Source organism: Hyperolius riggenbachi, chromosome 5 (genome assembly GCF_040937935.1).
Source record: "Hyperolius riggenbachi isolate aHypRig1 chromosome 5, aHypRig1.pri, whole genome shotgun sequence".
NCBI lineage: Eukaryota > Metazoa > Chordata > Amphibia > Anura > Hyperoliidae > Hyperolius > Hyperolius riggenbachi.
The window spans coordinates 15,124,012-15,137,568 of NC_090650.1; the positions used below are offsets into that span (position 1 = coordinate 15,124,012).

A 13,557-nucleotide genomic window follows, 5' to 3' on the forward strand; every position below is an offset into this window, starting at 1 on the left:
TCATTTTTTGTAAAAATACTGCCCCTAAATGTGAATGCTGACTACTGCTGCCCTCCCCCACCCCTACTAAATGCTCCAAATGTCTAATCGAATCTGCTGTGGAAAATGCTGGTTGATCGGGGTTGCGGGGAAGCGCCGGCAGATTGACGGCCCGTAGCGTTGCACCATATCAAACAGTGTGATGTGCTTCCATAGGTTTTCTTTTTTTTTCTTGCAAAAAATCGATACAACTTTATTCATACAAAAAGTACAAAAAGTGAATATTCATAAAACTTTTATCTAAAAAAATCAGTCTTCAAGAATAGCAGTGAAGCCAATCAGCAGATACCTCCACGAGACCAGCAAGATCCACAATCTGGCCCGACAAAGCCAGCAACAATTAATTTCTGGTGGCATTAGCAATAATCAATTTCCGATGGCAAGGACACATGTTCAGCTCACCTGTGGGATAGTGTTATTGCTCTCGGCTGGTCGGATGCCTTTTTTCTAATCTTATACTGATCTGGCTCTTATAGTCAACTGGGCCTGAAAGACAATTATATACTACAAGGAGGCCTGATGAAGGGTATTAAACACCCGAAACGAACATGTGCCTTTGCCACCAGAAATCAATAATTTCCAACTTCGCCAAGGCAGATCACCGATCTCGCTAGTCCCATGGAAACATCCCCACCTCTCTTTTTTATATATTCTTTATTTATCAAAAAGATATTTTATATTTTTTAACAGTAATACAATACAATCATCACAGTAATACATAATATCTAGATATTTACAGATCAATTACTGCAATTTCAACCTCTCCCCCCCCCCCCCCCCCCCCTCCTCCACTCTCCTTCTCCTGTCTCTTCCAGCTTGTCCCTTCTCCACTGTGCCCATTCTTTCCTCTTGGGTGCCAGCATGGGCTTCCGCACGTCGGGCAAATTGGAAGCCCGCTTCCCCCCCAGCCGTCCCCGTTGCCAGGCAGCCCAGCTTCAGACCTCCGACCCGCCGGCGACCGGTTGGTAAGGTTCTCTACCTCCCTCTTTGTGGGCATCTTGCCCAACCAGAGGTCGAGGTCAAGACATCTCAACGAGATTTAGTCACCCCCCCCTCCCCCCCACGGCACGGGTTTTCACTTTTCTTCTATCCCCTAGCCATCCCCATTTTCAATATTATCCCTCCCAAGATCTTATTAATGGACTTAGGTCCAGGGAAAAGGGCCAGGCTTCATCACTTACAGTAATCCCCTTAGAGATATATCAATCAACTTCCAAAGTGTGGCTTTCACTAGGGTAGAGTCTCTTTCTTAATACAGTATAGATAGATACAACACCGTACATCAGAGCTCACATATTAAGCTGTCATACGCATAAATTGCACATTCCAATACCCATTTTTATCCTCGTTCTCTATTTCCCCTCCCCTCCCTCACCCTCTCGGGGTGTAGGCCCTGAAGTGCGCCCCCCAGCCGCATTCCGCCCTTCCCACCCAAACCACCTCCCCACACAAAGATCATATGACCGATTCTCCTTCTCAGTCTTTCAGTGTATTTTATAAAGTCTAAGACCACATGAGAGTTATTTTTCCCTTTTTCTACTACCCCCCTTCCTACAAGAAAAAAAGGTGGTACACCAGCTTATGATGTTAATTCACCCTGAGAGGACCTCTCTGCCTCCAGATATCATAATGGCATCAGTTTCAACGGGTTTTCCACGTCTTACCCATCACAATACTCTCTGGGTCCCAGTCTGGCACTTCCACTGATGGAATATCCAATGCTCGAAATAGATCCGGTAGTTCCTTCGGGTTTCTCAAAACAAAAGCTAGAGCACCTTTTCTAATGGATAATGAGAGCGGATGTCCCCACCTACACACAACTTTTTCTTTCTGCAGAACTTGTATCAACGGTCTAAGAGCTCTCCTCTGCTGAAGTGTCGAGGTGGCCAGGTCCTGGAAAAGCTGCACAGGTTTCCCTTCAAAAGTTATCTCAGGGTTCTTCCACACTAATGGCCTCCTTTTCTGTAAAGTAATGTAGTCAACGGATCACATCCCTGTCCCTTTCGCCTGCCTTTGGGGCCGGTCTCAAAGCCCGGTGGATCCTGTCAATCATTATCGGTCGCTCTTCCGATCTTTTCAAGATCCTGTTGAAAATTCCTTGAGCTGTCGCTTGCAGTCTCTCTGCACTCACAGTCTCCCGTAAACCCAGAATCCTGATATTTAGACGTTGGGAATAATTATGCGTCTCTTCCAACTGCATGCATAGGACTGTATTAAGAGCTACTTGATTGCTTTTATCCTGCTGGAGTTCGGTTATTGCTGTTTTAACCTTCAACAGTTCGGCCCCCAGAGACTCATTTTTAGCGATAACTGCTGCTAGTTCATCCCCGCCACTTCGGTATGCGCAGCCGCCAGGATCTTCTCTGTTTGATCACATAGATCCTGTTTAGTAGGTAGAGTCTTTAGGTAGGAACAGACTTTCTTAAGGCTTGCAGGTTTTTTGGGTACCTGATTGATTCCGTACCTTTTTTCTTGGTGCCCCCTGCCATTTCAGGAGGTATTCACAGGGCCTTTCAAGCCCCCCTCTGATGGGACCTCACACAGGACAGAGTCTTTTGGGCTTTTGGGCTTTTGCCCTCAAGCCTGCCGCCGGCTTCTAGGCCCAGGTTCAGGAGACGTGAGCACTGATTCTGGAGCCGCTCCCTTCAGTGACGTGTCAGCGGTTCTCTCAGCGTTCGGGGGATGCGAGCTCATGCACCACACGTAGTACCTGCTGTGCTATGGATAGTTAGCGTCTCTCGTTTTAACCGGAGCTTTGGGTACCATTCACTATGCAGTCGGCTTAGCGTCTCTCAGGCAGGGGTAACACTTGTCTTTCAGTTTCTACACTTTTCAGAAAACTGAAAGACAAATGTGACCTCTACCGTACAACAGCTAATGTAATTTATAGAGAAAACTGACAAATTGCGCAAGATGTCAGTTTTTTTTCTGCATGCGAAATCTGCATTAAAGTGTGACCTAGCTCATTGATTAACATGAGTTCTCAGTTGAAGTCAGTTTTTCTGTGCAGAAAACGCATAAGAAAGCCGGTAAGTGTGACCCCTGCCTCACTCTCGGGTACGGAGACGCCGTTCACCATGCGGATGTTTCCACACCCGATCCATGGGAGGGAGCGTGACTTATGTTATCACGTCATGGCGCCCGCCCCTACTCCCCCTAAATGATTATTTCGTGGTTCGATAGATTTTCAATAGATTTCACATTGAAATCTATTGATAATCTGTGTACCCTCAGTCCCTCAGTGATCAAATCAAAGAGGGATTGGTCTGTTTGCTACATTGGGTAGCTATCTTAACTTGTGTGGCCACCTTAAAGAGACACTAAAGCGAAAAAAAAAAAATATGATATAGTGAATTGGTTGTGTACTATGAATAATTACTAGAAGATTAGCAGCAAAGAAAACATTCTCATACTTTTATTTTCAGGTATATAGTGTTTTTTCTAACATTGCATCATTCTATATTATGTGCAGATTACACAACACTCAGCATTCAAAATGAGTCTTTCAGAGCAGTCTGTGAAGTAATGACCTCTCCTCTAGCAGAGAAAAAGTAAACAGTTCACTTACAGTCGAGATAATAAAAGACAGATAACAGCCCTCTCCACGACTAAGACTAAAGGTAGCCATACACTGGTCGATTTGCCATTAGATCGACCAGCTGACAGATCCCTATCTGATCGAATCTGATCAGAGAGGGATCGTATGGCTGCCTTTACTGCAAACAGATTGTGAATCGATTTCAGCCTGAAACCGATCACAATCTGTTGAGCTGCTCCTGCCGCCTGTGCCCCCCCCCCCCCGTATACATTACCTGAAGCTGGCTCCCGGGCGTCTTCTCCGCGCTGCACCGCACCGTTCTTGCTCCATCCCGGCGCTTCCTGTGTCACTCCGTGACCAGGAAGTTCAAATAGAGCGCCCTCTATTTGAACTTCCTGGTCACTGCAGTGACACAGGATGCGCCGGGATGGAGCAGGAACAGAGTGGTGCAGCGCGGAGAAGACGCCCGGGAGCCAGCGTCAGGTAATGTATACCTGATCGGATCGGCCGCCGCTAGCGACACGCTTCCTACCCGCGGGCGATCGAGGGTAATTTCCCGCACGGCGCGATCGAAGGACCGATCCGATTTCGGGAGGAAATCGGATCGGCGGGTGCGTTTAGCGCCAACGATTGGCAGCAGATTCGATCCCAGGATCGAATCTGCTGTCGAAACGGCCGCGAATCGGGCCAGTGTATGGCCACCTTTAGTCAGAGAGTTAATGGCTCGTTTGCATAGAGATAACAACTGGAGTTTCTTAACTCTTCCTGTACTGGAAACAATTAGACTGATGTATCTGATCTTAATGTTTTATTTCTTAGCTGTGCTACACATACAAATCATAATATCATATTTTTTTTTCGCTTCAGTGTCTCTTTAAGATTACACGCTGCGTAAGCAGGCATCCATTTGCTCTGCATTCACTTGGTACGGTCTGCCCCCCATCACACTCCCCTAAAGCCAATACCGTAGTCTCTGGAGGAAGGCGTATGAGGGGGAATAGTAACTTGTACTAAGGAAGCATGGAGAATAGGAATATTCAGTGTTTGTGCTCTTGTGTGTTTCAGATTTCCAGGATACATTTTCTGAGCATGAATTACCGTCTGTCTGAGCTGTATCTCGACCACAACGAGCTCAGCGATATAACAGGTGAACGTTTCAAAATCTTCTTTAGCCTCTTAGCAGCCACATATCGTAAGACTACATGTGCCTACAGGCAGGGGTGTCTGCTAGCCCCAAAGATCAGTGGCACCTGCCCCGGTTCTATTCTGGGGTGACCTGAATGTCCCCAGGCAGAGTCAGCTGTGGTGCCTCAATGGTGGGCATTCTGGGAGCTGTGGCTCTTCTATGGGGCATGCTGGGAGTTGTGTTGCCTCAATGGGAGGCCCGCGGGAGCATGGGAGGGGGTCCACTAGAAGGTCAGGGAATGCTATGTGGGAACTGCCAGACAACCTAGTGGCAGGCCAGCCCGCCCGCCCAGCAGAAAGCCAGACCAGCCAGCACAGAAGCCAGGTAACTCTGCCTAGCTATGTTTAAGTGACACTGCCTATTTATGTGATATGCTGCATTTTTTATAATTTTTTTCTACTTAGACCACTGTTAAGTTCATGTAACTTCAGCTTCACCCATGACCACACCCACATTATGGTGCGTGGCCACACCCATTTTCTAGATGGAGTACCCAAAAGTGCCCCGGATTTCTTTGGATCCTAGCAACGCCCCTGGCTACAAGGACAATTCTTTTTCTGCCGTTGGTGACTTCCAGGCCGTGCAGAGCGGTGCAGGAAGCTGTCATAGTTACCTGTCCAGATGCTGGATTGGCTCCTCCTCCACCTGCAGCAGCGAAACACTCCCAACATCCTCTTCTCCCAACAGCCACATGAAATGTGGTGATTGGGCGCCAGATTATCCACTTAATCCACCGCTACAGTATATCTACGTCATCTGTGGCATCCTCCAAGCCACAATGACGTAGATATACGATTTTAGGTTAAAGCTCTGCAGTGCACCATCGGAGCGCTTCCAAGCGCACCCCCCGGCACTCTCAGCTGCCTTACTAATTGGTGAAAGGGCTCATGTTCCCTTGTAGCCAATTATTGATCCCCCCACGGATGAATGATCACCGCTGTAGCCAATTAGTGATCCTTCATCTCGCCCTCCTCTGTGCACAGATTGCTTAAAAAACTGTAAATGAAGCTTCCTCTCTCACCTTACCTCGTTCCAGTGATGAGCCTGCAGCCCGAGCATCCGATCCCCGCTCTGCACTCGCGTAATGCTGGTCACCCGGGTCCCGGCTTGATGATGTCATCAGCTGAGTGCAGAGCGGGGATCGAAGGCTGGGGCTGCAGGCTCATCGCTGGAACTAGGTAAGGTGAGGGAGGCTGCTTCATTTACATATTTTTAGGCTACCTGAGCTCGGAAGGGCTGTCTGATGTAGGGGGGGGGGGGGGGGGGCACATCTGGCTATACACACTGGGTGGGGGGGTGGGGTAGTTTTTATTTAATAGTTTTGTTTTTTTTATAGGAGGGTGCTAAAAACCTGCCAGGCATCTGAGTAACTGGGGGGGGGGGGGATCTAACAATGGGGGCTCATTTTCTTACCTGGGGGGGGGGTAACCTAATACTGGGGGCACATCTGGCTATAATTGGTAAGGGGGGCCAATTCTGGGGGCACATATGGCTATAATGGGGGAACTTTTGTCCTTTTACATATCTGCCTATAATGAGGGGTGCCAATCCTGGGGGCGGTACTGTTTCTCTGTACTGGGGGGTGGTACATACAAGGGACACATCTGACTATACGGGGAGTGCTGATATTGGGGTCACATCTGGATATACTGGGAAGGTTGGGCTGATACTCGGGACACATCTGACTATATTAGTGGGGGACATAAAACTGGTGCCATGGTTTTTATCACTGTGGCACTTTTTATTTTTAAACTGGAATTGTTAAAAACTGAGAAATATTGCATTTTTTTTTATTTTTGTTCCTTTTTTTCCATTAAAATGCCTAGAAAACAAAATTGTTCTTGGGACTAAATACTCCCAATTGAAAGCCTGGTTTGTCTTGAAAACCCCCCCCCCCCCCGATATCTAGATCATTTAGGTGTAGTGAGTAGAGATAAAGTTATTGCTGATTGAATAGGGACATAGCTAAAACGTCAAAACTGCTCTGGTCCATAAGGGGATAACAAGGTCTGGATGCGAAGTGGTTAAGGTCTGAGCATTGCAGCACCGCCCAGTGGTGGAAGGAGGGTGATGGTGGTGGAAGGAGGGTGATGGAATAGTCTTTTTTTTATCTAGTCCTTGCCCTCAGAAGCAGTTTTCTGCCAGGCATGAGGTTTGGGGCTGTAACTCCTTATCAATGACAGTTAGCTATAATCTGATTATGTCCCAACTGGAATCACTTCCAGGCAGTGACGAGTTCCTTCTCTGTGTCTCCAGGTTCCCTCAGTCACCTGTCCTCACTGCACACTCTGATGCTGAACGACAACCGACTGACCGGCCTGAAGAAAACTGTGAGAGAGATGAGAAGGATGGCGAACCTGCGAGTCCTGAGTAATCCCTGATGGCCAGCCAGACCGCTCAGCCAGACACCAGCCACACAACCGCCAGCCAGACAGCCCAGCCAAACACCAGCCAGACAGCTCAGCCACACGCCAGACAGACAGCTCAGCCACACGCCAGCCAAACAGCTCAGCCACACGCCAGCCAGACAGCTCAGCCACACGCCAGCCAGACAGCTCAGCCACACGCCAGCCAGACAGCTCAGCCACACGCCAGCCAGACAGCTCAGCCACACGCCAGCCAGACAGCTCAGCCACACGCCAGCCAGACAGCTCAGCCACACGCCAGCCAGACAGCTCAGCCACACATCAGCCACACAACCGCCAGCCAGACAGCTCAGCCATACGCCAGCCAGACAGCTCAGCCATACGCCAGCCAGAAAGCTCAGCCACACACCAGCCACACGCCAGCCAGCTCATTAGCCACACGCCAGCCAGACAGCTCAGCCACACAACCGCCAGCCAGACAGCTCAGCCACACGCCAGCCAGACAGCTCAGCCACACGCCAGCCAGACAGCTCAGCCACACGCCAGCCAGACAGCTCAGCCACACGCCAGCCAGACAGCTCAGCCACATGCCAGCCAGACAGCGCAGCCACACACCAGCCAGACAGCTCAGCCACACGCCAGCCAGACAGCTCAGCCACACGCCAGCCAGACAGCTCAGCCACACGCCAGCCAGACAGCTCAGCCACACGCCAGCCAGACAGCTCAGCCACACACCAGCCAGACAGCTCAGCCACACGCCAGCCAGACAGCGCAGCCACACACCAGCCAGACAGCTCAGCCACACACCAACCAGACAGCTCAGCCATACGCCAGCCAGACAGCTCATCAGCCACATGCCAGCCAGACAGCTCAGCCACACAACCGCCAGCCAGACAGTTCAGCCACACACCAGCCACACGCCAGCCAGACAGCTCATCAGCCACACAACCGCCAACCAGACAGCTCAGCCATACGCCAGCCAGACAGCTCAGCCACACAACCGCCAGCCAGACAGTTCAGCCACACACCAGCCACACGCCAGCCAGACAGCTCATCAGCCACACAACCGCCAACCAGACAGCTCAGCCACACGCCAGCCAGACAGCTCAGCCACACGCCAGCCAGACAGCTCAGCCACACGCCAGCCAGACAGCTCAGCCACAGGCCAGCCAGACAGCTCAGCCACAGGCCAGCCAGACAGCTCAGCCACAGGCCAGCCAGACAGCTCAGCCACAGGCCAGCCAGACAGCTCAGCCACAGGCCAGCCAGACAGCTCAGCCACACGCCAGCCAGACAGCTCAGCCACACGCCAGCCAGACAGCTCAGCCACACGCCAGCCAGACAGCTCAGCCACACGCCAGCCAGACAGCTCAGCCACACGTCAGCCAGACAGCTCAGCCACACGCCAGCCAGACAGCTCAGCCACACATCAGCCACACAACCGCCAGCCAGACAGCTCAGCCACACGCCAGCCAGACAACTCAGCCACACGCCAGCCAGACAGCGCAGCCACACGCCAGCCAGACAGCGCAGCCACACGCCAGCCAGACAGCTCAGCCACACGCCAGCCAGACAGCTCAGCCACACGCCAGCCAGACAGCTCAGCCACACGCCAGCCAGACAGCTCAGCCACACGCCAGCCAGACAGCTCAGCCACACGCCAGCCAGACAGCGCAGCCACACGCCAGCCAGACAGCTCAGGCCAGCCAGACAGCTCAGCCACACGCCAGCCAGACAGCTCAGCCACACGCCAGCCAGACAGCTCAGCCACACGCCAGCCAGACAGCTCAGCCACACGTCAGCCAGAGAGCTCAGCCACACGCCAGCCAGACAGCTCAGCCACACGCCAGCCAGACAGCTCAGCCACACGCCAGCCAGACAGCTCAGCCACACGTCAGCCAGACAGCTCAGCCACACGCCAGCCAGACAGCTCAGCCACAGATCAGCCACACAACCGCCAGCCAGACAGCTCAGCCACACGCCAGCCAGACAACTCAGCCACACGCCAGCCAGACAGCGCAGCCACACGCCAGCCAGACAGCGCAGCCACACGCCAGCCAGACAGCTCAGCCACACGCCAGCCAGACAGCTCAGCCACACGCCAGCCAGACAGCTCAGCCACACGCCAGCCAGACAGCGCAGCCACACAACCGCCAGCCAGACAGCTCAGCCACACAACCGCCAGCCAGACAGCTCAGCCACACGCCAGCTAGACAGCTCAGCCACACGCCAGCCAGACAGCTCAGCCACACGCCAGCCAGACAGCTCAGTACCACGCCAGCCAGACAGCTCAGCCATACGCCAGCCAGACAGCTCAGCCATACGCCAGCCAGAAAGCTCAGCCACACACCAGCCACACGCCAGCCAGCTCATTAGCCACACGCCAGCCAGACAGCTCAGCCACACAACCGCCAGCCAGACAGCTCAGCCACACGCCAGCCAGACAGCTCAGCCACACGCCAGCCAGACAGCTCAGCCACATGCCAGCCAGACAGCTCAGCCACACACCAGCCAGACAGCGCAGCCACACACCAGCCAGACAGCTCAGCCACACGCCAGCCAGACAGCTCAGCCACACGCCAGCCAGACAGCTCAGTCACACACCAGCCAGACAGCTCAGCCACACACCAGCCAGACAGCTCAGCCACACACCAGCCAGACAGCGCAGCCACACACCAGCCAGACAGCTCAGCCACACACCAACCAGACAGCTCAGCCATACGCCAGCCAGACAGCTCAGCCACACGCCAGCCAGACAGCTCAGCCACACAACCGCCAGCCAGACAGTTCAGCCACACACCAGCCACACGCCAGCCAGACAGCTCATCAGCCACACAACCGCCAACCAGACAGCTCAGCCACACGCCAGCCAGACAGCTCATCAGCCACATGCCAGCCAGACAGCTCAGCCACACAACCGCCAGCCAGATAGTTCAGCCACACACCAGCCACACGCCAGCCAGACAGCTCATCAGCCACACAACCACCAACCAGACAGCTCAGCCATACGCCAGCCAGACAGCTCAGCCACAGGCCAGCCAGACAGCTCAGCCACACAACCGCCAGCCAGACAGTTCAGCCACACACCAGCCACACGCCAGCCAGACAGCTCATCAGCCACACAACCGCCAACCAGACAGCTCAGCCACACGCCAGCCAGACAGCTCAGCCACACGCCAGCCAGACAGCTCAGCCACAGGCCAGCCAGACAGCTCAGCCACAGGCCAGCCAGACAGCTCAGTCACACACCAGCCAGACGGCTCAGCCACACGCCAGCCAGACAGCTCAGCCATGAAGCTCAACCACACACCGGCCAGCCAGACCACTCAGCCACACACCAGTCTACTAGACAGCTCAGCCACACACCGGCCAGCCAGACAGCTCAGCCAGACACCGGCCAGCCAGACAGCTCAGCCAGACACCGGCCAGCCAGACCGCTCAGCCACACACCAGTCTACTAGACAGCATAGCCACACACCGGCCAGCCAGACAGCTCAGCCAGACATCGGCTAGCCAGACCGCTCAGCCACACACTCGCCTACCACGCAGCTCAGTGACACATCGGCCGGACAGCTCAGCCATACAAAGGCCAGACAGCTCAGCCACGCAGCTCAGCCACACATCGGCCAGCCAGACAGCTCTGTCTCTACATCGGCCAGCCAAACAGCTCAGCCACACACGAGCCAGAGAGCTCAGCAGCACACCAGGCTACCAGACAGCTCAGCTCCACACTGGTCAGCCAGACAGCTTAGCGACACATTGGATAGCCAGACAGCTCAGCCACACACCGGCCAGACAGACAGCTTAAAAACACACCAGACAGATTTGATAATAATAATTGAATCCGCCAAGTCTATAGATGTACGGCCACCTCAAGCCCTCAGCGGCCATTCACACTTTTCCTTGCGGAGAAAGCATGTGCTTTTCCCAGCATGCATGATTCTGTGTTTTTGTGATTACGGTTCTCTTTATGGTACTTTTCCGTTAGCCGGCGCATCCACTAGGTGGCGATAAAACTCCACCAGAATTACATCTTTCCCTACTATCCATGGAGGCCTGGAGGGGAAATAGTAATTATCGCCACCTAGTGGATGCGCCCGGCTAACGGCAAAGTACCTTTTATTTATTTTAAAGAGCATTAGTGTGCGGTTTTGTGATTTTTATCTATGTTTGTATGTGAAAGTTTGCTTTGTGATTTTTTTTTTTCCACATGAATATCAATTAAGCTAATTTACATGAAAATACATCTAATTAACTTCAAGATGTGAGTTTTTGTGCAAAATGTGAATTTTTACACTAGTTTTCTGCGTTTTATTGACTTCACTATCTTCACATCTCACACACAAAAAAAAAAGCAGAATTCACAGAAAATAGGAAATACAGTGCAATGCCATTAAGGTAAGGTGCACCTCCTACGGTTTATTACCACATCCTAAAAACATACGGATAAGTGAATTGGCTTCCCCCTAAAATTGGCCCTAGACTACGATACACACACTACACGATACATGCATAGACATATGACTACGGTAGGGATTCGATTTTGAGCCCCTCTGAAGGACACTTACAGGACAACTGTAACAAGAGAAATACGGAGGCTGCCATATTTATTTCCTGTTAAACAATACCAGTTGCCTGGCAGCTTTGCTGATCTATTTGGCTGCATAGTGTCTGAATCACACTAGTAACAAGCATGCAGCTAATCTTGTCAGATCTGACAATAATGTCAGAAACACCTGATCTGCTGAATGCTTGTTCAGGGTCTATAGGTGGGTACACACATCAGATAAAAGTCTTTGGAAAATGAAAGATTACAGACCAATTTTACCCCCTTCCATGTAGTATGAGAGCCATACTCTACACAGTCTATTCTATGGAGCTGCACTCCCCATCAGATAAAAATCTTTGCAAGATGCTGCACACAAAGATGCTGTACACATGCAACAGATCAGTATCTGCAAAAGATCAGTTCCTGCAAAAGATCTGTTCCTGCAAAATACATTCATAAGGTGCGTACACACGTCTGATCTCTTCAAACGGCACGTCGTCAGACCCGCCCAGAGGGCGAGCGTTCTGACGACAATTTCCCCATGTGTACAGTCTGTCGGCAGGCTGATAAGGCTGGTTTTCACTGATCCGCTTGGCGGATTGGTCAAAACCAGCCTTATCAGCCTGCCGACAGACTGTACACACGCGGAAACTGTCGTCAGAACGGCTGCGCCAAGACCCGTCGTTTGAAGAAATCCGGCGTCTGTACGCACCTATAGTCTATGATATCTGCAGATCTCATACACACCTTGTTTAACGTACAATCATCTGCAGATGTATGGATCTTCAGATCTGCAGATGATCGTCTGATCTGCAGATGAATATCTGTTAAACAAGGTGTGTATGAGATCTGCAGATATCGTAGACTATGAATGCAATTTGCAGATCAGTGGGCTTGATTCACAAAGTCGTGCTAACGTTGTGCTATGCGTTTGGCACGCAATGTGACGTGAAGATTTACGTGCTTGCGCTAACGGAGGTGTTCGAGCGTTAATGCGCGCACTTTGCCGCGTTAGCTTTTGCGTGTAAGTCTTTACATGCGTAAACCTTCACGCGCGTTACATTGTGCGCTAAACGCATAGCACGGTCATTATATGCGGTTAGCACGGCTTTGTGAATCAAGCCCACTGATCTGTTACATGTGTGCAGCATCTTGCAAAGATTTCTGTCTGATGGGGAGTGCAGCTCCATAGAATAGACTGTGTAGAGTATGGCTCTCATACTACATGGAGGGGGGTAAAATAGGTCTGTGTTCTTTCATTTTCCAAAGACTTTTATCTGACGTGTGTACCCACTTTTAGGCTAAAAGTATTATGCTGGGAATACGCAGTTTGTTTTTGAGCCATTGAGATGGCTCAATAGATAATTTCCATCATGTCTGATCTCCCACCCGATCATTTCCGCGCTCGATTCTGCATGGAGGACAATGGGAAAAGATAAGAAAAACGCGCGGAAAACGATCGGGCGCGGAATCGAGCTGCAAAATTGAGCAGTGTATGCCCAGCATTAGAGGCAGAGGATCAGCAGGGCTGCCAGGCAACCGGTATTGCTTAGAAGGAAATAAATATGGCAGCCTCCATATACCTCTCATTACAGCTGTCCTTTAACCACCCTGGCGTTCTATTAAGATCGCCAGGGCGGCTGCGGGAGGGTTTTTTTTAAATTAAAAAAAACCTATTTCATGCAGCCAACTGAAAGTTGGCTGCATGAAAGCCCACTAGATGGCGCTCCGGAGGCGTTCTTCTGATCGCCTCCGGCGCCCAGAATAAACAAGGAAGGCCGCAATGAGCGGCCTTCCGTGTTTTGCTTACTTCGTCGCCATGGCGACGAGCGGAGTGACGTCATGGACGTCAGCCGACGTCCTGACGTCAGCCGCCTCC

At 51.7% G+C, this 13,557-nt stretch overlaps 1 protein-coding gene across 1 annotated transcript in view; it reads left to right on the forward strand.

The window, feature by feature from the left end:
• The window catches only part of LRRC72 (leucine rich repeat containing 72), a 50,594-nt gene that overhangs the window by 18,374 nt on the left and 18,663 nt on the right, over positions 1-13,557 (forward strand). The window contains exons 4-5 of the mRNA XM_068235109.1: positions 4,643-4,724; positions 7,020-7,133. Of these exons, the coding sequence (XP_068091210.1) occupies positions 4,643-4,724; positions 7,020-7,133 (196 nt within the window). The remainder of the gene's footprint in view (positions 1-4,642; positions 4,725-7,019; positions 7,134-13,557) is intronic.